The sequence below is a fragment of the Chiloscyllium plagiosum genome, chromosome 4 (assembly GCF_004010195.1).
Source record: "Chiloscyllium plagiosum isolate BGI_BamShark_2017 chromosome 4, ASM401019v2, whole genome shotgun sequence".
Taxonomy (NCBI): Eukaryota; Metazoa; Chordata; class Chondrichthyes; order Orectolobiformes; family Hemiscylliidae; genus Chiloscyllium; species Chiloscyllium plagiosum.
In genome coordinates this window covers 137,284,141-137,299,411 of record NC_057713.1, presented here as the reverse complement: position 1 = coordinate 137,299,411, position 15,271 = coordinate 137,284,141, and the positions used below count along the sequence as shown (strand labels likewise).

Sequence of the window (15,271 nt, the reverse complement as noted above, 5' to 3'; positions counted from 1 at the left end):
ACCGAGGTCAGGCTCACTGGTCTATAGTTCCCTGGCTTGTCTTTACTGCCCTTCTTAAACAGTGGCACCACATTTGCCAACCTCCAGTCTTCCGGCACCTCACCTGTGACTATCGATGATACAAATATTTCAGCAAGAGGTCCAGCAATCACTTCTCTAGCTTCCCACAGAGTTCTCGGGTACACCTGATCAGGTCCTGGGGATTTATCCACCTTTAACCGTTTCAAGACTGCTTAGAATTAAATCACCAAAGATGATCTATCCATTTGAAAAGGACCCATACCAACAATCGATCCAGACGTTCTTTATTTAAGGCACCGACTGGCTTCCTAAGGTCACGAAATGTTTCAGGATTGGACAGATCTGTTTCAAGACAAAAGTTAGAGATGGGTTATTATGTACATCTTACTGCAAATACATCATTTAAGATACAATAGGTCATATGGTTTTGAAAAACAGCACTGAGAGAGTTACCTAATTCTGAGGAGGTATAATCAGCTATGATCCAAGGAAAGATGGGATACTGAGACAGGTCATTACAACTGCGGTCAGCCAGATTATTCAGGTGCAGGAGATACTGAGAATTTGAGAGATATCCTTTTTGCCATTGGAGCATACAGCTTTCAGCTGTGTGTTCAGTAATATGATTTTCTGCAGGAAGAAATGTTGGCAGAAAATAAACATTACAATTACTGTTTCACAAAGTAATTGAATATTAGCTTTTTCGATAAACTGTTACGACACAGTGGTAAACCCTTCTACTAATTAAACCAACCGTGCAGAAAAGCTCACCTTACCTCATCAACTGTTAAAGTATGAGTGACAGAGAACTACCCAAATTCCACTATTTAAAGAAAAACAAACAATTTTATCCTTTAACTCCAAAAGTGAACATTAAACAACAACTATTTACAACTCCAAGCCTCCTTTGTCTTCAAGGTTTGGTATTTACCTCCCACTCTATAACCATATACTGATCTGATAAAGCCCCTGTTAAATTTACAGCAAATAATTGACAAAACCAGACAGTGGCTGTTGTCTCCGGTGTTGATTCTCCTCTGTTTGTAGATCTCCCTGGGTCATCTTTCAGTCTTCTGCTGCAAAGATGTTTCATATGACAAAGTAGTCATGATTTGGAGATGCCGGTGTTGGACTGGGGTGTACAAAGTTAAAAATCACACAACACCAGGTTATAGTCCAACAGGTTTAATTGGAAGCACACTAGCTTTCAGAGCGTCGCTCCGAAAGCTAGTGTGCTTCCAATTAAACCTGTTGGACTATAACTTGATGTTGTGTGATTTTTAACTTCATATGACAAAAGTACCTTTCACAGAGAGGGTTTTCGGGCCGTCTGTCTGACAATGGCAGGTAGTGCTCTTTCTCGGGCTACCTGCCCAAAATGCCTGCTTTTTATACCCCAAAACATCGGACCATCTCATGGGTGCAATACTGTCAAAATAATAAAATTCAAATTTGATTGGGTTTTAGTATCTGGGGGCATCTTTTAAACAGATTGGTTAACTTTGAACTGCTGTGAAAACAACTCAGGTATCTAGGTTACAACAATATGTCACATCTTTCAATTTTGCAGCACACTGTCTGCAAGTCAGTCACATGACAAGAACTTGACAGTTTTCACTCTCTCAAAGGTACAGTACACACCTTCAACTTCATAACACCTCCCCCCTTAAGAAAAAAAATGAACCATCACAATGAAAAGATGGCTTCATTTTTTTTTCTATTTCTTAACCCCATTACCATGAAATACATAGGACATTAATCCAAGGGCGTATTAACTTTTGCACACACATATAACATGGGTCTGTTCAATCTTAACTATACTTTATCTGTTAAATCTGCAATAACACATCGACTATCACATTCCTACGAGCCGCAGCATATAAAATTTACAAATTAAAAATCTGTAACATAAGACTCAAATGAAAGAGTCTCATATTCTTGTCTTTAAATCCTTCCAAGAATGTAACAGGATTGTGATCTGTGTACACAACCGTCTCCGACACATTGTTCACCACATAAACATTAAAATGTTGTAAAGCCAGTACCAAACTCAATAATTCTTTTTCGATCGTAGAGTATTTTCTCTGGTGGGTGTTGAGTTTCCTTGAAAAGTAACCAACTAGCAGTTCAGTTCCATCATCATCTTCCTGTAGCAATACGGCTCCATCTCCTATGTCACTAGCATCGATTGCAACTTTGGAGGGTTTCAAAAAGTTTGGTGTAGCTAAAACTGGTGCGGTGGTTAATACTGATTTAAATTGTCAAATGCCTCCTGGCATTGTCCTGTCCACCGAAATTTTGCGTACTTCTTCAGTGAATCTGTTAATGGTGCCACTACACTGCTGACATTTGGAACAAACTTACGGTAGAATTCGCTTAGTCCCAAAAATGGAAGCACCTCTTTCTTCAAGGTTGGTTGTAGAAATTCCTCCATGGCCTTCGTCTTTGGTTCCTTGGGTCAATCTTCCGTGACCGAAGTTATGTCCCAAGAACATCACCTCTGCTTTCGCAAATTCTGTTTCCTTTAAATTTATTACCAGTTTTGCTTCAAAGAGCAATTGTTCAAAGAGCTCTACCAACTGTACCATGTGATTCTTCCAGGATACACTAAAGATCACTGCATCATCCAGATAGACTGCACAGTTTGTTAAGCCAGCCACAACTTTGTTCAAATCCAGATGTTGTGGGTTTTGATGTGCCTCAAAATATGTTAAACAATGACAAAGTCCCGGAGGAGTGGGATAGGTTTGTAAACTATCAGTCCCAGGAGCAAAGAACACAATTGAAAGGTTTGTTGCAGCAATTTGGAATGCAGAGGGTGCGTTTGTCATTCCAAAGGGCATTACTTTGAATTGATACAGCCCATCCTGGGGTTACAAATGCAGAAATTTATTTTGCTTTCTCTGAAAAAGGTACCTGCCAATGAACATACAATAAGTACAACTTTGTGATTTCTCTGTCTTGTCCAACTTTCTGTATACAGTCCTCCAATCTTGGTATTGAACATAAGTCCGATTTTGTTACGGCGTTGACCTTCCAATAGTCCACGCAAAATCGTCGAGCCCCGTCAGGTTTTGGAACTAACACAATCGGCCAACTCCACTCGCTCTGACTCACTTTGATTTCTTTGTTGAGCATTGCATCCACTTCCTTCTGGACTGTGTGGCCTTGAAAGGATTAAGCCTGTAGGGGTGTTGTTTTATCGGAACAGCATTCCCTACTTCTACCTCATGCACAATAGCATTAGTCCTCTCCATCTTATTCTTGCATATGTCCTCATTTTGCTGCAACAAACCTTTCAATTGTGTTCTTTGCTCCTGGGACTGATCGTTTATTAACCTATCCCACTCAAGGACTTCATCATTGTTTAACATATTTTGAGGCACATCAAAATCCACAACATCTGGATTTGATTCCTCACTCTGCAGGGCAGTAACTAAAACCTGTTTCTCCTGTTCCTTCACTCTATTATAATACGGTTTCAACATATTCACATGACATACCCGATACAGTTTTTCCCTATCTGGCATCTTTACCAGATAGTTTACCTTTTTCTCAATTTGATAGGGTCCACTAAATCTGGCTTTGAAGGAATTCCTACCACTGGTAACAATACTATACGAGGTCCTCATGGGAAAACATCCAAATTTCTGACATTTTATCTGCCACCTGCTTCATTCTATGCTGTGCACTCTTCAGGTGCTGCTTAGCCAACTCGATTTAATCTCTCCCTCACCTCCGATACATAATCCAAGTGTGAGATCTCCAACTTTGGTCCTGTCAATTTCTCTTTGAAATTAATTAAAGGACCTCTCACTTCATACCCAAATATTAACGTAAAGGGAGTAAACCGAATAGATTCATTTGGGGCATCTCTAGTGGCAAACAATATGAATGAGATTCCTTTATCCCAATTATTCAGGTAATCCTGACAGTACGCTCCCAACATGGTCTTCAGGGTTTGATGCCACCTTTCCAAAGCTCCCTGGGATTCAGGATGATATGCACTTGATTTAAAGTGCTATATGCCTAAGCTACCCATAACCCCCTTAAACAGCTTAGCAGTAAAATTAGACCCTTGGTCTGCTTGAATCTCTCTGGGTAGCCCATACCTGGTCAAGAAAGCTACTAACTCCTATACCACCCTCTTTGCCTTAATACTCCATATTGGAATTGTCTCTGGAAATCTGGGAGACACATCCATTATGGTTAACAAGTACTACTTCCCACTTCTCAGGAGGGGACCTACACATTCAATCATAACCCACGTGAAAGGTTCTTCAAAAGCAAGAATTGGCAACAAAGGTGTTGGTTTTATTACCACCTGTGGCTTACCTACTATTTGACATGTATGACACGTACGGCAAAGTTTATCCACATCCTTATGTATTCCAGGCCAATAAAAATAATTTGTACCTTAGCCCGAGTCTTTTGTACCCCTACTTCCTACTGGTAGTTCATGTGCTACCTGTAACACCTTCTGTCTGTGTGCTATCAGCAACACAATTTGGTGCACTTCGGCCCATTTCTCCTCTGCACTAACCTGCCGTGGTCTCCATTTTCGTCTTAGGATTCTATCTTTGTGATAATAACCCTCAGCAATATTCTCTGCCTCCTTTTCAGAGTATGCACCAATATATAAATCTTCTATTATCTCGTCTTTCTGTTGTAAGTCCGTTAGCCTTTCACAACTAAACACTTCTGTCTGACCCTTTGCCTGTTCAGGTTTTTCTGCACCATTACGTCAAACAGTGTATTCGCTAAACGAACCTCAACTCCTTCAGCTTTCTCTTTAGTATTTGCTTTGTGCTGTGATTTATGATAGTGAGATCTTGCACCCATCTATCAAAATGACTATGTTTAATTCTTTCGAACTCAACACAAGTCTGATCTGGTTCCTTCTTTATGTTTCTGAACCGTCGTCTGTACCCTTCTGGTACCAATTCATAAGTGCTCAAAATAGCCTCCTTAACCTCTTCATAATCTCTTGACCCCTCATCTGACAGTGCAACAAATACCTCACTAGCTCTGCCTACCAGTATAGTCTGAACTGGCATTATCCATAAGTCCTCTGAACACTCCATCTGCCTAGCCAACTTTTCAAATAAAATAAAAAAGACTTTGACATCTTTCACATCAAAATTTGGCAGTGTTTTACATATTTGTATATATCACTACCTTCTCTTTTCATGCCCATCCTGTTAACTTGACTTTGCTGACTAAGTCACAACTTCTGAAGTTCAAATTCTCTCTCTTTTTCTCTCTTTCAGCTAAGAACATTCTCTCTCTACCCCCCCTTTCGCTCTGTTTATCTTCTAATTCCATTTTCCTCAATTGTAATTCTGAACTCTACTGCAATTGTCTGTTTCTCTGACACACTGAAGTTTGAGTAACTCCCTTACAATTTCAGCTTTCCTTTTGTCCTTGGCTAAACGCACTACTAACCTCTTTGTTAATTCTAAAAGTAAGGTGTTTTTCCTTCCTTCTAAACTGTCTTGGCAAATTTGGGAATCATCTTCAAACTTCAGAACCTCTTTAGCAATTTAAGGAGCCATTACACTCACTTTTAATTTAATCAACTACAAAAAAAATTAAACAAATTGTCTCACCTATCTAAGCACATGGATGATGGGATAGTGTAGGGAGATGAGTTTAGATTAGCTCACAGGTCTGTGCAATTTCGAGGGCCGAAGGGCCTGTTCACCACTATATTGTTCTGTGTTCTATGTTCTACGTTTTATTTAAAGACCGAGGACACTAATCAGCAAGTGTTTAAATCGGCTGGGATCTTTCGTACCCGAAATCTATTCGAATCTGTCCAAATCTCAGGCTGGAGCAGTCTAAACCTGTCCAAATCACGGACCCGTGCCCTCAAACTGTTACGACACAGCGGTAAACCCTTCTGCTAATTAAACCAAACGTGCAGAAAAGCTCACCTCACCATCTGGTAAAGTATGATTGACAGAGAACTAACCAAATTTTACTATTTAAAAGAAAAAAAAACAATTTTATTCTTTAACTCCAAAAGTGAACATTAAACAACAACTATTTACAACTCCAAGCCTCCTTTGTCTTCAATGTTTGGTATCTACCTCCCACTCTATAACCATATACTGATCTGATAAAGCCCCTGTTAAATTTACAGCAAATTAATTGACAAAACCAGAAGTGGCTGTTGACTCCGGTGTTGATTCTCCTCTGTTTATAGATCTGCCTGGGTCATCTTTCAGTCTTCTACTGCAAAGATACCTTTCACAGAGGGGGGTTTCCGGGCAGTCTGTCTGACAATGGCAGGTGGTGCTCTTTCTCTGGCTACCTGCCCAAAATTCCTGCTTTATAACTCCAAAACATCTGATTGTCTCATTGGTTCAATGCTGTCAAAACAGTAAAATTTAAATTTGATTGGGTTTTAAATATCTTATGGCATCATTTTACCTGACTGCTATGTGAACACCTCAGGTATCTGGTCGGCATGGATGGGTTGGACCGAAGGGTCTGCTTCCATGCTATACATCTCTGTGACTCAATGCCAATTTAGACAAGGCTCAGGTAACAATCCAGCCCAGAGCATACATCCTGAGTCTTGGCACCAGGCAGACATCACAGTCACCTGGACTCTTGTTGTCTCAATGTCACTGGCAATGTAGCCCCAGCTACCACTACATTCCTTTAGGCTCCTTTCCAATCGCTGTTTGAAAGGCCTCCTATACCACAGTGCCATAATCATCTAGCTCATCTATTTCACAGACCCACTACCATCCTGAAGCTAACACTCCCGCCCTCTGGGTCCCCTTACCTGCCTCACTTGCAGTCTCATCCTCCTGTCCCTGGCCAGATCTGAACACCCTGTCCTAACAGGTGGGACTGTCTCCTGGTACAACAAATCTAGATAACTTGCCCAACTCCTTGGTGCATTGCTATATCTGTAGTTCAGCCTCCAACACCCAAATGTGACTTGCTTGTTTTTAAGAAATCAATCCATTTACCACTTCCTTTGTGAGAAGGAATGTGTCACAAAAATCCCACCTCTGGTCACTATCACACTTCAAATCATCCACAATAATGCATTTTTATATTTAGACTTGGGTTAAACCACAAAAATTGACAAACTAAGCAGCAGGATACCACTTTAAATTAATGTTATGATAGGGACATGGCAAATGCAGTAAATAATGCTTAAAAACCGTAAATTCATGAATGTTAGACAATAACATATACAGCAAAGAAACTTTATCATGAATCTGTCCGGTAAACATGTTTCTGATCAACACTTAATAGTGAATGAAACAACGAGCTAGGTTTAATGAGACAAATTGGGCATGGCGGAGCTAATGTTTTTTTGTTAACGCAGTAATCAAAACCGCACATCAATTCAGTTTATTTGCACTGTGGTATTTCACAAATCTTCTATAGCAGTTCCACGACTGTCACTGAACACTGCTCCCATAAAATAAATAAAAATGCATAAAAGAATACTGTCGTGAATCAACTTTTTGTTTTACAAAATTCCATTTTTGAAAAGGATCGTAACAAAATATAAAGTTTAGTGTGAACAAGCCTGGAACTGGTTTTGTTGAATTAATTTGAAATGTGTCAAAATAATCATTATAGGTGTAAACATAGAGCTGTAACACTTTCAACTGACCAAACCAGACGCCTTCAAGGGCGGCATGGTGGTTCAGTGGTTAGCACCGTTGCCTCGCAGCGCCAGGGACCCAGGTTCAATTCCCGCCTTGGGCAACTGTCTGCATGGAGTTTGTATGTTCTCCCAGTGTCTGCGTGAGTTTCCTCCGGTTTCCTCCCACAGTCCAAAGATGTGCAGGCTAGGTGAATTGGCTATGCTAAATTGCCTGTAATGTTAGGTGCATTAGTCAGGGGGGAATGGGTCTGGATGGGTTGCTCTTCGAAGGATCGCTGTGGACTTGTTGGGCCAAAGGGCCTGTTTCCACACTGTAGGGAATCTAAGTTCCAAGGTTGACTACAAACTAAATCAGCCTCTGTTCAAAAACATTGCTGGTTTTCAAAGAATTGAGAAAAGAAAATCCTCACCTAGAATTGGCATTTGATTGTTAACAATTAAATCGAAGCTAAAATTTATGTGTAGCATTCTGTTATTTACTAACCTAAAAAGGTTGCAATATAGTAGTAGAGTTCATCACGATTTTTGGAGTTATAAAATTTTAAGTAGATATCAGAACAAAGATCATCTTCTGTACAAAATACCTCAAGACCCTAAAGGGAGAAACAATGAAATGAGAAAAAATTAAAAACTGTATTGCAAATCTGAGGCAACATATGTGACAGCTAACATTAATACATGATGAAATTTAAAATGTATACCTCACTTTAAAAGCAGACACTTTACTTTACCATGGATGACTAGAAATAATGTAATGAATGTTGATTGATTACCGAATTATTTTAATAATTTAATTATGGAAGCTGCTATAAAATGCATATAATCAAATTAAATCATTAGCACTCACCAAAGGTTTTAATCCATGCCGCCTTTTGTAAATCCGTCTTACTTCGTGCAACTTTACTTGTACAACTGTCTCCTAAAAAGCAATGCATTATGTGCATTAATTATTTAGATGTCTCATAAAATAAGACACACCTACTCAGATATTTTTATATTGTAGAAGATAAGAGCACGTGACAGGGAAACAATACATTTGGCACAACCATGCTGCCTCCTACTGTCTTTTATTCTCAAATTCTATAAGCATAACACTAACTTCTTCTGTCATATAAAAATCCTGTTTCTCCTTAAATGTAACTGTACCGTTCACTTCTTCAACTCCTGCAGTCAACCATTTTGCATTCTCACCAGTTTGAGTAAAGAATTTTTGTGTGAAATTCCAATTGGATTTCTTGGTGATTATTGATGGCCTCTATTATGTCAGTCTTCAGTCTGAGCTTTTCAAGAAAAATGAAAACCAGCCTTTGAAGATGCTGCTTTGACATGTATAACCTCACATTTCTAGAATCATCTTTGTAAATCATTTTACTTTCTCCATTGCTTCTGTATCCATTTATTTGTAATAATATAACAACCTAAGCTGTGCACACTACATCAAATGTGAGGTCTAATCAGAATTTACTGCAAGTTTAGCAATCATTTTGTCATAGACCCATAGACTCCCTACAGTATGGAAACAGGCCATTTGGCCCAACAAGTCCACACTGACCCTCTCAAGAGTAACCCACCCACACCCATTCCACTACCCTATTACTCTACATTTCCCCTGAATAATGCACCTAACCAATACATCCTTGAACACTATGGGACAATTTGGCATGGTCTGTGGGAGGTAACCAGAGCATCTGGAGGAAACCCATACAGACACAGGGAGAATGTGCAAACTCCAGACAGTCGCCTGAGGCTGGAATTGAACCTGGGTCCATAGCACTGTAAGGCAGCAGTGCTAACCCCTTTATTCAATTCCCTCCACTAGAAATAAATCTAGTGTTTATTTGGCTTTATTAAGCTGCATCTCTACTTTTTTAGAAGATTGCACATCTTATTTTGATTCCTCTGTATCATTCTATGTGTTTTATTTCCAAGTAACATAGGACTTTCTAACTTTCACCCTTTTCTGTGTTGATATTCATTTGCCAATTAAATGCCAAATCTACAAGCTTGTTAGTGTGTTCCTGTAACTTCTTGTAGTCTTGGGACTGAGTACTCCTCCCAACTCCCTCACGGTTTGGTCTCATCTGTAAATTTAGAAACCGTTCTTTACTTTCCAAAGTCGATACCATTAACAATGTTACTGTGGTCAGTACTGATCTTACTGGGACTTTACTGTCTCAACCATTGTGAATAGCTCCTCTTACTTTCTACCTTGCATTCGGGTAGCTATCCATTGTGTGATGTCAGGGACAGTCACTCTCACCTCATCGCTGGAATTCAGCTCTTTGTTCATGTTTGAACCAAGGCTGTAACAAGGTCCTGGCAGAACCCATGCGGAGCATCAGCAAACAGCTTTTTGCTAAGTGTTACCTTCTTAACATTGCTAATGACCTTTTCTATCACTTTACTGATGATCGATAGTAGACAAATGGGGTGGTAATTGGCCAGGTTGTAAGTGTCCTGCTTTTTGCATACAGGAAATACCTGGGAAATGTCCCACATTGTCAAGTAGATGCCAGGCTGTATCTGTACTGGAACAACTTGGCGAGGGACATAGCAAGACCATCAGATAGAGGAGCAAAATTCAATCATGGCTGGTATGATTCTCAACCCCAATCTCATGCCTTCTCTCCACAACCCTTAATGGCCTTACTAATCAAAAACCTCTGTTTTAAAGGCAATGACTTGGCCTCCATAGCCTTCTGCGGCAATGAGTTCCACAGATTAACCGCCCTCTGGCTGAAGATTCCTCCTCATCACATTTCTAAAGAGTCATCTAATCAAGGAGGATGTGCGTTCAGGTCCTAATCTCTCCTACTAGTGGAAACATCTTCTCCACGTCCTCTCTATTCAGGACTATCAGTATTCTTTAAGTTTTAATGAGATTCCTCCTCATCCTTCGAAATTTGAGTTACAAGTCTCCATGCTATTGCTGAAATGTCAAGATCCATTGCCTTTTCAGTATTTTTTGATATGTGGAGTAAATCAAATTGGCTGAAGACTGGGGACCACTAGAGGAATCAGTTTATCAGGAATTTCAAAATATATTATCTCTTCTGAATTTCCACAGTGTAAAATAAACATGGGATTAAGCCAGGAACTGGAAAAAAAAGACTTAAACATGCTTGCAGTGGAAATTATTACTTAAAGTTACATTTCATTCAAATATATATTAAGCTTTTGATACTTTGCATTGCAAGAATAGTGTTTGTAAAATAGAAGCTAAGATCAAGGCATTGGTTTTTGTGCTGAATGTATCTATGAAAGCTATGGCAGAGCCTCTGTAATAGGAACCCCCAGATTCCTGTGTTTAACTGTGCACCTGCGGATGCCAAAACTTACTATTTTTCCCACAGCAAAAATGATGAACTCCCGATTTTTGTGTCATTACATCACACATTCTCTGCTATTATTTATGGATAATAATGTCTCTGCCATCTCCTCTCTTAATTCTTATAAAACAAAACAGATGTCATCCATCCAGCTCTGCAGTTTTGACGTTTGACTTTAATAGTTCATTCACCTTCTTTTATTAAACTTTTAAGCATGGGTACATTTCTATTGTTTCATTTCTAATGTTACTTCCACCAGTTCCTTCCTAGTATATAATTAAACAAAGTAGTTATTTAAGGTTACAGTCATTTTGCTATAGATGCCTAAGGTTTTACTTATGCCTCTGTGCAACTTTTTCACCGTTTGCCAACTTCACTCCAATTACTTTGTATTCCTCCCCCTGCTGGCCACCTCTTTAAGGCATTTCCAAACCCTGAATTTGTCTTTACTCATGCAAGTGCTTCATTAGTGTTGAGTTTGCCTTTGCCTTTCTCTTTCAGCAGAATATTCAATCCGGCCACACAAGTACATATTTGACATTTCATTGTTCATCCTAACAGATTCAGTAATTGCTTAATTGATGATAAAGAAATCCAGATCCACGCTGGCATTGTGATTCAATGGTTTAACAACTTGCAAAGATTGGGAAAGTTCCAACGTTTTGTATACATATATTAAAAGTAAGAGGATTATGAGGGGAAAATTGGGACACATTAGAGACCAAAGGGTCAAAAAGTACATGGAGCCAGTGGACGCGAGCGAAGTATGAAATGACTATTTCTCATCTGTATTCATGCAGGATTTCAGTTGGGATGGTGAGGTTCTAGAGCATGTTAAGATTAATAAGGAGGTGGCATTAGATGTTTTAACTGGCCTACAGGTGCACAGATCCCTAGGGCCTGATGGGATATATCCCAGGCTGCCGTCGGAGGCAAGGGAGGAGATTGCTGGGGCCCTGGGGAGATATGTAATACTGCTGGCCACAAGAGAAGTATCAGATCACTGGAGAATAGCTAATATGGTTTCTTTGTTCAAGAATGGCAGCAGGGATAAGCCAGGTAATTACAGACAAATGGCCTGACGTCAGAGGTAGGGAAATATTGCAAAAGGCTCTGAAAGACAGGATTAATCAATACCTGGAAGCATGGATTTATTAGAAGGAGATCCTGTCTTTAGTTGACTTTTTGAAAAGGTAACTAAATATATTGGCAAGGGTGCTGCAGATGATGTAGCTTACATGGATTTCAGGGTAAGGCCTTTGACAAGGTCTCACATGGATCTTAGGCAAGTTTGCAAATTGGATCCAAAATTGGCTTTCAGATAGGAGGCAAAAGGTGATGGTGAAGGGTTGTTGCTGTGATTAGAAGCAGTTGACCCATGGTGTACACGGGGATCGATGCTCGGGCCCTTGCTGTTTGTTATGTACTTTTGGTAATTTTGTATAATTAGTCATTTTGCAGATGACATGAAAATTAATGGCGTTGTTGATAGTGAGGATAGTCTCAAGCTACAGTCTGATATTGATCAGAGCAATGGCAGATGGAATTTAATTCTGGTAAGTGCGAGGTGATGAATTTTGGGGGTCAGACGAGAAGGATATACACAATAATGGGAGGTTCCAAGCAAGTCCTGAGCAGCAAACAGACCTTGACTGTACTCAAGTCCACTGAACCCTGAAGGTGTCAAACCAGGTAGACATGGTGGCAAAAGCAGCATATGGGATGCTTGCCTTCATGAGCCAGGTCATAGAATATAGGAGCAAGGAATTGTTTCAACTTTATAAAACGTTGGTTAGGCTATAAATGGAACGCTACGTGCAGCCCTGGTCACTACACTATAGGAAGGACGTAATTGCATTAAAGAGGATGTGGATGTTACCTGGAATGAAAAGTCTCAGTTATGAGGACAGCCTCGATAGGCTGGTTTTGGTTTCTCTGAGGCAGAGGAGGCTGAGGGAGGATCTGATTGAGGTATACAAAGAGAGGCATAGACAGTGTAGATTGTGAGAATCTCTTTCCCATGTCAGACATATCAAATACGGGAGAGCAAGAGTTTAAAGGTGAGGAACAAGTGGTCTAGAGGAGATCTGACAAAAACATTTTCACCCGGATGGTGGTGAGTGTGTGGTGGAGGCAGGTACTCCCTACATTTAAGCAGCATCTGGATGAGCCCTTAAAATGCCAGGAGAGAGTAGTTTACAGACTAAGTGCAGGTAAATGGGATTAGTGTAGTTTGGTGTTTGTTGGTCAGCATAGACATGGTGGGCTTAAGGGCCTGTTTCTATGCTGTATGACTCTGAGTTAAATTACATTAAGAATATTAGATGATGCAGGATTCCTTCAATCATGGGAAACTAATGATAATGTAATTCAGCTTTACGTAGCAAGTCAGTTAAAACCTGACCATATTTTTCAGCATTAAAATTACCCTTCACACACATTGCAGTAGCTTCAATACAGAATGGTCGGCCTACTGTATTCAACCTCTTCATTCGACTAATATGCCTGTCCCTTACGAAAATAGATCTCAGCTAAATCTTTGACCATGGACACATCTGTTTGTCTCACAATCTTCCTTTAATGCACCATAATAAACTTGGGGAACAAATTCTCATCAAGATTTTTTGATACTCAGCTGACAAATCCCTTCACAGTGAGGCAGTCATCCCAATGAGGATCCATGCCCTTTATCTGTCCAGGTTTGCGTGCTCCATACTTGGAGCAACAACTGTAGGTAAAAGATGCCTCGAGTTATAAATAACAACATTTAATGTAGTGATAAAGTTTAATGAATTTAGTTCAGCCAATGTCAAACAACACCACATCAATATGCTGACTCACAATGCATTTATATGTCATAGAGTAAGGGAGAGCAACCTCTTTTTCAACCCAGCTTTCACGTTCATGTGGTATTCTGAAGTGAACATTTTTAATAAAATTGTCCACAGGATAAAACAGTTTGGCACCTAAACTGGTGAGACCATAATTATGTTGCAATTGTGGAGCAGTTGCACGGCTCTCCAAGACTTCAGCTTAAACGAGATCTGTTGAATTCACTCTGATCAACAGTCTAGTCAACCCTGATGTGAGGTTTTTTAAGAGAAAATAATCAACAAGAGATTGCAAATAAAAAAGTATAAATATATAGTTCATTGTGTAAGACTCTGTCACGATAACAATCTGGTAATGGCTTGGCGTCAAGAATGTGTGCTTAACCTGTCAAACAAGTTACCAGACACCACACCATTGATTACATCTGTAATCCTTTGATCTGTAGGGATCAATGCAACAAAAAGCAAGACAAAGTGAAGCAGAGGTCTGTGTGAAACATTCTTTTATCTCTGAGTTAGAAGAAAACAACTTCAAAACATGGAAATAAAAATGTAAATCTGAGGTTTTAAAGTAAATGTACAACATAAGCAGTCTTCCTGTTTCAAACAAAATTGTGAAGTTGTACATTGCATAAAACAGTGATAACAAACAACTTACAGGATAGCTATTCAGAGGCTGGAAGTACAAGTTTTGGTCTGTGATGCAAACATGCCCAGGATTAGATACCAAAGGGGTGACCATTTCAGCCTCACACTCCATGTGGGGCCTTTCTGTTACACTCTGAAATCTACAAGAAACACCAGTCACTACTGATTGGTAAAATAAGAGATGGGCTAAAAATATAACAGCAATGAGTTTAATACAAAAATAGACATTTACACTATAAAACTGTGGATCATAAAGTTTCTATTTTAATAATGCATGAATTCCAGTGAGCTTTTCTTTTCAAAAGCTGTTAGAGGATTTGATTACAAGAATGAGTCAGGAGCCATAAAACATTAACAACTTGTATTTAAATAGTGCCTTAAATGGAGCAACACATTCTAAGTGGATTCAAAGAACTTGAGGAAAAAACTAGGCTGCAAAAGTAACATTGGAAGGGGAGGTTGGTGGCATAGTTATTTTATGTAAAACAATGTTGATTTTTAACTGATAATTTGAAAATTAACTTCATGAGATAGACTCCAGTGCATATTCTGTAAACCATATGATCTCATCCTTCCTAGAACGCTAACAATGTTACTTATAACTTCAGAGCTGAAAATGTGTTGCTGGAAAAGCGCAGGTCAGGCAGCATCCAAGGAACAGGAGAATCGATGTTTCGGGCATAAGCCCTTCTTCAGGAATGAGGAAAAAGTGTGTCCAGCAGGCTAAGATAAAAGGTAGGGAGGAGGGACTTGGGGGAGGGGCTTTGGAAATGCGATAGGTGGAGGGAGGTCAAGGTGAGGGT

General features: G+C 39.6%; 1 protein-coding gene across 1 annotated transcript in view; it reads right to left on the bottom strand.

The window, feature by feature from the left end:
* Positions 1–15,271, bottom strand: part of nsmaf (neutral sphingomyelinase (N-SMase) activation associated factor) — a 98,340-nt gene that overhangs the window by 65,129 nt on the left and 17,940 nt on the right. Inside the window, exons 9-13 of the mRNA XM_043689321.1 lie at positions 14,479–14,608; positions 8,508–8,579; positions 8,145–8,253; positions 475–651; positions 284–363 (exon numbers count right to left, since the gene is read on the bottom strand). Coding sequence (XP_043545256.1) covers positions 284–363; positions 475–651; positions 8,145–8,253; positions 8,508–8,579; positions 14,479–14,608 — 568 coding nt within the window. The remainder of the gene's footprint in view (positions 1–283; positions 364–474; positions 652–8,144; positions 8,254–8,507; positions 8,580–14,478; positions 14,609–15,271) is intronic.